At 40.2% G+C, this 9,994-nt stretch overlaps 1 protein-coding gene across 1 annotated transcript; it reads right to left on the bottom strand.

Annotated features, from left to right (window-relative positions):
- Positions 1–216: 216 nt before the first annotated feature.
- On the bottom strand, positions 217–9,478 carry slc17a8 (solute carrier family 17 member 8). The gene is made up of 12 exons (XM_061076902.1): positions 9,378–9,478; positions 7,448–7,703; positions 6,936–7,054; positions 5,283–5,397; positions 3,853–3,940; positions 3,287–3,373; positions 2,301–2,443; positions 2,067–2,216; positions 1,821–1,953; positions 1,450–1,560; positions 976–1,103; positions 217–546 (listed from the first exon to the last, which is right to left on the bottom strand). Exons 1-12 carry the CDS (start codon positions 9,476–9,478, stop codon positions 217–219), a joined length of 1,761 nt encoding a protein of 586 aa, XP_060932885.1.
- Between the last annotated feature and the right edge of the window lie 516 nt (positions 9,479–9,994).

Genomic DNA, 9,994 nt, shown 5'->3' with positions numbered 1-9,994 from the left:
TTGTTCTGTTCCTATTTGATTGTTTTGTACAGATTGTGGATTGTTGTACTTTACAGTTAAGATGCTACATTGATCCCCCCCCCAAAAAAAAAAGAAACAGAGCAGTCTTGAGGTGCGTTTGATGCTGCTTCTCTTGCTTCTTCAACGATGTTTCTGACATTTCCACAGGTGGGAAATTCCTCTGTGACCAGATTTCAGTGCTCAGAAAGCCCCGGCTCACTGGTACCCGTCCTGGAAGTCCCCATTCACGGAATGTTTCTCGCCCTCCTGCATGGTCACACCTCTATTCTTTTTCCAGCCATGCTTTCTGCCGGATGAATTGTCTGTCGTGCCATAACTCATTTTGGGGGCCACAGTGTTTTCGCTTTGGAGCTCTGTCTCTTCAGCCAGCTCGTCTTCATCAATGATGCCACATTTTTCCTCACTTGTGCTCTCGGGGTTGGCCCAGACCTGCTGCTCTCCCGATGCAAAGATAGCATAGAAGATGACCCCTGTGTAATGCACCATGGACGCAATAACAAAGACATTCTGCCACTCCAGACGAGTCTGTGGGGAAGATGAATGGAGTCAGTGATCTTATGATGATATAGATCTGAGGCTGAATGCTGTAAAGCCTCTGAATTACTCATGGCATTGAAAATACTACAGCTGCAGTGTGTATAATAAATGTAACGGCTCTATTAATTATAGATGCAAGTTAAGTATAGAACCAAGAAGCAAGCATGATATATTTTTATGTAATGAGGGAAATCTAAGGGAAGGACACAGTTTCAGTCTCAGATGTTTTTTTAATACAGACAATAATTAACAATACATCAAAGAATTCCAACAGAATATGAAATTCTGTAGAATATGAGATTAACAACTGACCTATGTAAAAACATATTCAGTTGCAGTCCAAATATGAGCAAACAACTAATGAACATATGTTAATATATTACATAGTGTAGTAAAAGTGTTGAGAATCATTTGTACCTTGTGTTTAGTCAAAGCTCCAACAATCAGGGGACACACCATCCCAGAGAGGGTTCCCACACCGTTAGAAATACCCATCAGGATGCTGGCATAGCGAGGAGCAATATCCAGATGATTGACATTAAAACCTAAACACAGATCACACGAGACAGTGTTTGATTAATGTGAAAAAAAAGATTTCTGTATTTTGTAAAACTGAATATGATTCAGTTCCACCTGCACGTTTCTATCTGTAAATCTATAAAATGTTCAAAAGAGAGGCTAGTGAGAAGGTTTGACAGTATGGGGCATGTAGACAGTGTTGCATCCAAAGAAAAAGTACTGCATTTTCATTTTAGATTCATTTTACATCATGTGCATCGGAGTGTTTCCACATTTTTCAAGTATCAATCTAAACTCTGTTTGGAGTCAAACTAAAAACTTCTGATTTCAGATGAGGCACCGATTTATCTTTGTTTGCAGATGTTGTAATACCTGAGATGGCAAATCCACTGAAGCCCACAGCCAGAACGAGGAAGGAGATGGCGACTCCTCGAGTGTGAGAGAACCCAACCACCAGCAGCAGAGTGGCCTCCATCCCGAAACCTGTGGAAACACAGGACCAGACGGTGGAGGAGATTAGTGCGTAAAAGAGACAAAATGTGCATCTAAGTGTTTGCAAGCAGTGAGTCTGAGGTTTAAAAGTATCCTGCATGGTTTCTGCATGACTCATTTACAATTTTAGATAAAAAAAAACTTTTAATGACAAATGTGTAGCAAAGGAGAAGAGATAGCAACCTATCAAGTCATGAATTTCCAGTGTTAAGAATGAAGGAATGTGTTGCTGCTAGTTTACCATCACGTACCTCCACAGTTCATGAGTTTTCTCACATTTGTGGTCGACATGATTTTGTTGATACGTAAGTAGTCAGCCAGCTGACCCCCGATAGGGACGACAATTGTCATCACCATGTGGGGGAGAGCAGACAGCAACCCCACCTGTCGACAGGTCACACAATCAGGACGATACAGGGTGAATGTGACGACCAATCTGTCATCATGGATGTTTCTCACTGACGTTGGAATTACTCTGGCGACATTGCGAGACCAACCTTGCTGATGGGAAAACCGAAAACTTCCTCAAAGTAAGCCGGCTGGCTGATGAGGAGCAGGTAGAAGGTCCAGCTGCGGCAGAAGTTGGCGACGATGATGGCGTAGACGGGCATGGAGGTGAAGAAACGACGCCATGGAGTCTTGAATTTCTGTGATTGACAGACAGAAATCCATTGTCATTGATGCAGTGTGTGTCAAGTTGAAAGGCATCGTCCAACATTGAATGTACAAACCTGAGTTGCACTCAGTTTGTGGATTGTTTCACCGATGGTCGTCTCGATGTACCTCCTCTCCTCTTCGGTGATTGTGGGATGTTCAGCGGGACTTCCGTACGCCAGCAGGAGCCACAGTATGTACCACAGGATCCCAAAAACTCCTTTTCACGAAAAGATTGTGACAACAGAGCAGATGAATTTATACATGTGCACTAATACATGCATATCTTTGTAGTGACGGCTCTGTAAAGTGTTGCCTAGCAGCTTGAGGACAGGACAGACTAATTAAAACAACCCCAGACCCTGTGGGCCGCAAGAAGTTTCATTATTAAAATTAAATGAGTAAAGTATGAGTCACGGAGCCCCAGACAGGAAAATGCTAATTCACATCAATAAATCAAGAGATTGTATCACAGCAGAAGCAGAGTAGATTTTTTATTAAAACACGTTTGGCTAGGTATGAATTTTGTGTGAGTGTTAATCCGTTTAATCAAACTCAAAAGCAATTCAGATAACAGTTATTGGGCAGAGCAGACTAAGTGTAACTGCCACAGAGCAACATGAGTCAGGGATCAGGATGTCATGAACCAACATCCAGGGTATTTAATCAACGTATATGGCGTGTAGCTTTATTAATGGCCGAGGGATGCTTTATAACTCAGTTATAAATCAAACTCGGGCTCCTCTGGTAAATAAGCATAAAATATAAATGTTATAAAGGATTTACTGAATGTCATTTTGTCCAGATTTCTTAGAGGTTTTTCCAGCTGATGGAAATTGGTATTTTATTAAAGGCTTGTGAGTTATTTGTGAAACAACCTAAGTTATTAAACATTGAAAAGAAAACATTTACTGAGACTTACTGACCATTTACAAAGAATGATTAAGATTACTAAGAAGTGCTACCAATTGAATTTGATACACCTGAAAGGTTGTCATGACTCTGGACTTTTGTTCTTTGGACCTTTGACTCTTTAATGTGTGTGTTAACACATCCCTCTTACCATAGATGTAAAAGACTGAAGGCCAGCCAACATACTGAACGAGCACTCCAGCTAAAGGCATGGCGATGACTGCTCCAGCATAGGATCCTGGGAACAAAGGACAAAAATGTCAGACTTAAAAAGATGTTGTCTGTTGTTTTTTTTCCTTTTCACAACTTTGCATTTCATAAACAACTGATTCTAACGTTATTTGATTGTAGCGAATTCAATCGAAACTGTAGAATGAAAATGTATCTGAAATAAACAACGTATCTCAAATTTTTCTCTAAACCATTTCAGTCAGATCACAATATTTCACTAACCCTAAATCCTGTGAGTGACCAAAAGATTTGAATAACACTGTTTTCATTATTTACTGCCACAAGACCTAAATGCTGCTGTTTGAATACAGCAGGAGGCAGGAAGGGTGCATTAGGACAGTAAGCAACGCACAGGGGAAAAGATGGAGACCCTCATTCAGAGGACGCATTTGAGCTATGTTCAATTAATGTCAATTTTAGAGGGTTTTGATTCATAGTGTTTTCTGGAGCATTTCTATAAGAGGAATAAACAGAAGTATCACTCACCACAGAATGAAGTGGTGGCCAGTCGGCTCCGCTCAAGAGGTGGCGCCCATTTGGACCACATCCCATGGCATGCTGGGTAGGTGACACCCTGTAGGAGGGACATGGCGTGGAAGATGTCAAAGGTTCAAAGTTAAGCTTGACTTGGGATGAAGCCTGGGATACACTGACATATGTTTTCTACATTTTGGGAAACAGTTGTTTGTTTTGTTTTGAGGATGTTAGATTTTGTTTCTTGAGCTGACACACTGACATCTAAATGTGTTTAATGAGATAATATGTTGCTGAATATCACTGGTGTATAAAGTACTTGAAAGCCATACTTGAGTAAAAGTACAGATATCTTACCTGACAGTGACTCCGTTAAAGTAAAAGTCACCTGTCAGAAAATGAATGAGTAAAAGTCTTAAAGTAGTCCATATTAAATGTACTTAAGTATCAAAAGTATCTGGTGTTGAAATGTACTTAAGTATCAAAAGTAAAGTACAAGTACCAAAATTAAAAATGCAAAGTGCTTTTTATAGTAGTCCTATACAGACAACACAACAGAATAAACCAGTGCCTCTTGTGTCTACCTAAGAACACTAATAGACCACAGTGTAACCACTTAATAATTCTGTAAATATCACTAAACGTGGACCTTTCATCAGTAGCAGGTATGATACACAATGCCCCTTATGATAACTCAGCAAAGGGAAACAAGTTCTAGGCACACAAAATAAGATATAAAATAAGAAACGCCTTAAGTATATTTGGTTACGCCTCAAATGTGTTTGTCTTCTCTCGGATATCCTTGTTGTGCTCTGTTATACAAACAGAATGTGGATGTTATTGGATTTGCACTGCATATACATATACGTTCATATACAATTATTTCTGCTATATATGATCCTGTGTGTGGATCATACAGCTGTGATTAAAGGTGCGGGTGGGCAGCACACATTTTTCAGTTTTCAAATTGGGCTGCACCATTCTGAAGTTTGTGAACGGCTGCTCAAGTAACGAGCCAGTTTTGAGAATATACGAAGTACAAAGTACAGAAATTTGTGTTCAAATGTAGCGAGTAAAAGTAAAAAGTCGTCAGGAAAATCAGTACTCAAGTAAAGTACAGATATGTTAAACATCTACTTAAGTACAGTAATGAAGTATTTCTACTTCGCTACTTCCCACCACTGCTGAATATAAGCTTTAGAGATTTAGCTGTCTAAGTTTTATGAACTTTGGATGGGACTGTGTTCAGTGTTTATGCGAAGATAAGCTAACCAGCTACTGGTGATATTTGCTTGCTGCTTCACATATAATCCTACAGTTGTGAATGTTGATTTTATTTCTCACCACTAAAACAAATATTAATATTTCCCCAAATGTTGAACCATTGTTTCGGTGACCCAGTGTTCATTCTCCTTTATTTGCCTCAAACATTTGTGTCTTACCTCCACTAAGCCCTGCAGGATGCGGACAAATATGACGCAGCCGTAGTGAGTCCTTGCTGCTGATGGAATAAACATATTCAGCACTGAGGTCAGGAAAATGGCCGCCCCAAACACCCTGTAGCAAAACATTTGGTGTAAAAAAGAGAAGAGCTTGAAACATCAACATCAACATGTATCACTCACACAAAACAAGAATAGTTATTGGAATCATGCTTAGTCACAATGGAATAGGTTGTTGGCTTAGTTTAGCTTAGCGTAAATATAGGAAAGAGAGGAGGGAGCAAGCATGGCTCTGTTCAGGTTCTTCTACAGGTTATTGATTGATAACATTAAATGTCATTTGTTTGATGTGAACTAAAAGTGCAAGAAAGACAATTTTTTGGAACCACCATATAAACCTAAGAAAGTATTCAGCCAACTTTTTCTTGTTTCATTCAAACAGTCCACAATTATTTATGCTACACTAGCAAGCAAGGCTACATATTAAACCTACATATATGATCCTATCTGACTTTTTAAAAACGATTAAGCATTTAGTCCCACAGACGGTAGCCTATACAAGGATGGACGACATGATGACACCCCAGAAGCGTAGCTAAAGTGTCTTAATCTCCCCCTGGTGGCTGGCTGTAGTATAGATCCTATATCCTGCGTCATCCATGTTAGCAGATGCAGCTAAGAAGTCAAAATTATTTTGTAGTTACAGGAAATTAAAGAGAAACAATCTGTTTTAATATTTAATTTCTTAACTCATTTAAGATATTTCACACTCCTGCAACAATACTTTAGTGCCTTAACTCTATTGTGATCCGTGTGTAACAGGTGAAAAGACAACAACACATGATACCCAGTGTCTGAAAGATATGTGATATTGGGATCCTCTATATCTCCACATATCTGACAGTCGGCCTCACAATGAGACACGTCTCCTCCCTCTCCCGGTCACCGGCTGAGATAAAGACATCCCTTTCAATCCCCAAGTTTCTGCTTCATCACCGCCGTGCTACTTAGCTTCCTTCTCTTTTCTCCTTCACCTCATCCCCCCGTCCTCCTCTTTTTCCAAAACAGTGTGTAAGTGACACTTGTAATATTCCAGTGGCTGGTGTTGCCGAGAGAAATCAGAGGTAGGATCTTTCATTATTAACTCTGTCAGTGGCGTGTCCTCTTTTCCTGTGAAGCTTTTATTACAGGACCGCTATCTGCTCCATCAGCACCGCTCACCACACCGTACAGCTTTAACCCTTTAGCTGCGAGTAGCTGAGCAGGTGCTCCCCCCCCAAAAAACCTTTATTTGGTTTTATAGACCTTTGCTGTGATTATTTCTTGATCTATTACATATGATCAGGGCCTGTGGTGACCATGACTCAAAGCATCATCTGACTCTGCACCCCACACACTTCAATATCAACATCATCACTTCCTCTGCACTGTATCTGAGGCAGCCAACAACAACAACATTTTATAGAGTTGATTAATCCTCTGTTCAAAATGTGTCAGACAAAAGAGAAAAATCTCAGTCACAGGAACCCGGAGTGCAATCGTCATCATCATAAAATAGCCTAGTTGTTTCCGTCAAACAGCCTCTTTAGTTGGTTAAACTGAGTGAACAGTGCTACAGTGAATTCACAAACAGCCGTGAAGCCAGTGAGTGACCTGTTGGCAAAGAGCTTGTTGGAGATGAAGCCACCAGGGATTTGAGTGACGATGTAGCCCCAGAAGAAGGAGCCGTGGATCAGCCCCACTGTCTCTGGATCCCAGTTGAACTGAGCCATCTGGAGAAGGAGAGAGAAAATGACTTATAGAGGAAGATGAAGAATTTAAAAGATGAAATTATGTGACTTAAAAATGCAATGTTGAACTCATAATCAGCCAAACACAGTTTCTCAATTCAACACAAAAGGTTCTAGATCAGGGGGCAGATCCAGGAACTATAGGGATATCTGTCATTTCTCAAGATTTTCAGATTTCCCAGGAAACAATCAATAGATCTTAGGGGACTAATTTCTATAGGTGTGTGTGATTTTGTGCAGCTTGATAGAATTTATGGGGACTGGGAAAAAATTGTTATTTTATTTTAGGTAACCTACAATTTAGTGTGTGAAGGCCAGACTGTCACTCATTGTAAACCATCTTCAAAACTCAAAACCAAAGGGTCCTGTGAATACCTGAAGCACTGGAGTCCCATTGATATAGACAGTGTTGTTGTTCACCATCTCCACGATGGCCACACCAAGATTGCACCGAATGCCAAAGGAGATGCAGAAGCCCAGGCCGCTGAGGATGGCGATGATGTATCGTTTAGGGATACCGCCACAGCTGCAGTCCACCAGTGGGGCAGGAAGTGGTGCATATGCCACTGGACGCCCATCCTCTGTCAGCTCAATGTTGTTCTCTTCTTCTACGTTGCTACCATCTATTTTCCTAAGGAGCAAATAGCAGGGAACACAGTATTTGTTATCTGAGTATCCTGAAGTAAAAATATTTTATTTTTATGCATATCATTCATCAAATGTAAGTGTCCCTTGTGCCTAAATTCTATGCTATCTGAATTTGGCTGTAAGTCATTTAAGGGTTTCTGCATTATTCACTTGATAATGTCGTGTCCTGTTGCTTTTGGCAACTAAACAGCACAGTAACACAAGTCACTGCACTCTCTTGCAGAGGGCAGGAGGTGAGGCCATGACACGCCAGGTAAAGGGTCACAGATCTGCTATGATCAGGTTGCTTTCAGCACCTGCTCCACAACCAAAGACCCATATCTTGTACTGTCTCCTTGCTCCAATGCTCTCATCTTCCTGCAGAAGAGCTCTTATGCAGTTCATCACCACCAGGACAGATATTAGCAAGAAACTGGGAGCAGTTCTTCGTTATCAAGCAATGAAATCCTGCCTTTATTACCTCAGTATTTCATGAGCAACCAGTGATTACAGTAAATAGTAAATATCCATGAGTTAAAAGAGCACAAGATTTTCAAAATAATGTCAGTTATAAAAGCAATGGGTAAAAAAAATAGTCCGTCTTGTAGTCAAATTAGACTAAAAAGGCTTCACATCATTTGACTTTTATTTGACATGGACCTGATAATGGACACTTTATCTATTTCCTTTGTCTTTGAATTAACGTTAGTTATGTTAGTCAATGTCACCTGTAGAACAGCATGTAAACAGCTGCAGCACACATCGCTGTATTTAAAATGAAAGAATCCTTTCAGAAATAATATGCATTACACATACTCTCAGAGAAAGGGTGTAGTAATCATAAATTGCAAAAAAACGCAGATGATATTTTCAAAAAGCAGCAAAGAAGCGTTAACAGCGACTGTCTGGTCACTGACCTCATGTGATCGGGCTTTAAATATGTTGTAAACTGGTGGATTAATAAAGAAGCTAATAAAAAAAAAATTTTATTTTATTTAAATCTGTCTCGTGTTGTAATCCACTAAAACCACTTTTATCTTTTGGCGTCAATACCAAGGAATTTACCCAGGATTAAAAAAACATCACGATTACATTTTGAAAATCAGAAATGATGGGCACATTTTTATAACATCATTATTATTATTATTCATTTCTTCTTATGTTTAATTTCTTCATAATGGATTACTGTATTTCTAAATGATGACAGAGCATAAACATATTAATGCCACACACACAAAACTCATCTTCCAGGCAATTGCCATCTAAATATTTTATCTCTTAAAATTCCCTTCTATATGAAGGCTCCCACCTCCAAAACACACACACGTCCTACTGCGAAATATGCATCAGATATGAAATATGTATCAATGTCTTAAAATAAAATCTCTGATTGCATCACAGGGATTGCCTGGCAAGCACAAGAATCAAATATTTATTTATCGTCAGGATCTCTGAGAACACGCTGGGCTTAATGGGCTCGCCTCCAGGCTCTGTAACACTAGATATTTCTGCTCTTGTATAGTTGAACAATCTTGTTTTAATCTCCACTGTGAATGAAATATACGGACAATGAGTGAAAAGCTTAAGCTTATTACATGCAGTCTAACAATATCTTCTAAAAAACTGTGGGGTGTGGATGAAACATCCCTCAAACCACTCTCCACATAAACCCACTCACCTTTGCAGTTTTCCCAGAGAGTCGCCCACAGTGCTCTTCACCTCCTCCTTCCCAGGCTTCAACACCTGCTCCTTCAAACCTTTCAACCCACCAAAAGGCATTTTCCCTGGATCTTCTCTCTGCTCTCTCCACCTTTGTCTAAAATCAGCGTCTTGATACCTCACTGGCACACTTTGTTATGAGAAAACAAAATGAAAATCCTCTAGAAGCCTTTCTCCATCCTCCCTGAGTTTGTGGCGCCGGTGGCTGGCTCCAGCTCAGAGTGGTGCCAAGGGTCCCTCAGAGGTAACACAGACTTTATCTGCTTTTCAGAGCTGATTCAGAAATGGTGTTGAAGTACTCCTCCTTCCAAAGTGCTGTTCTGTCAGAGCCTCTGGAACATTAATCTCCAAAAGATCCATCCAAGACTGATACATAAGGCAGAAAAAAATAAAAGCGTAGCATCCACTTTTTAATGTCTGGGCATTATGAGACCCTGTTGTCTGCAGCTGAACTGAAGGCTCCGCTCAGATCTCCTCTCCATCTCATAACTCATCCATCACTGGTGAGGAGGGGCAGGTGTAGCTGGTTTTCCAAAACCCTGCCCCTCATCCAACACATCATCATCTTTATCATCG

Source organism: Limanda limanda, chromosome 8, assembly GCF_963576545.1.
Source record: "Limanda limanda chromosome 8, fLimLim1.1, whole genome shotgun sequence".
In the NCBI taxonomy this organism is placed as follows: Eukaryota; Metazoa; Chordata; class Actinopteri; order Pleuronectiformes; family Pleuronectidae; genus Limanda; species Limanda limanda.
The sequence above is the reverse complement of the archived record's forward strand: the minus strand, read 5'-3'. Positions and strand labels throughout refer to the sequence as shown.

Excerpts from the sequence above, each read along its gene's own strand:
- slc17a8 (XM_061076902.1), bottom strand. The coding sequence starts at position 9,478 with ATGCCTTTTGGTGGGTTGAAAGGTTTGAAGGAGCAGGTGTTGAAGCCT. Across the intron at positions 3,374-3,852 it reads GGCCACCACTTCATTCTGTG|GATCCTATGCTGGAGCAGTC; the intron begins GTGAGTGATACT and ends CTTTGTTCCCAG. Across the intron at positions 1,561-1,820 it reads AAAACTCATGAACTGTGGAG|GTTTCGGGATGGAGGCCACT; the intron begins GTACGTGATGGT and ends GTGTTTCCACAG.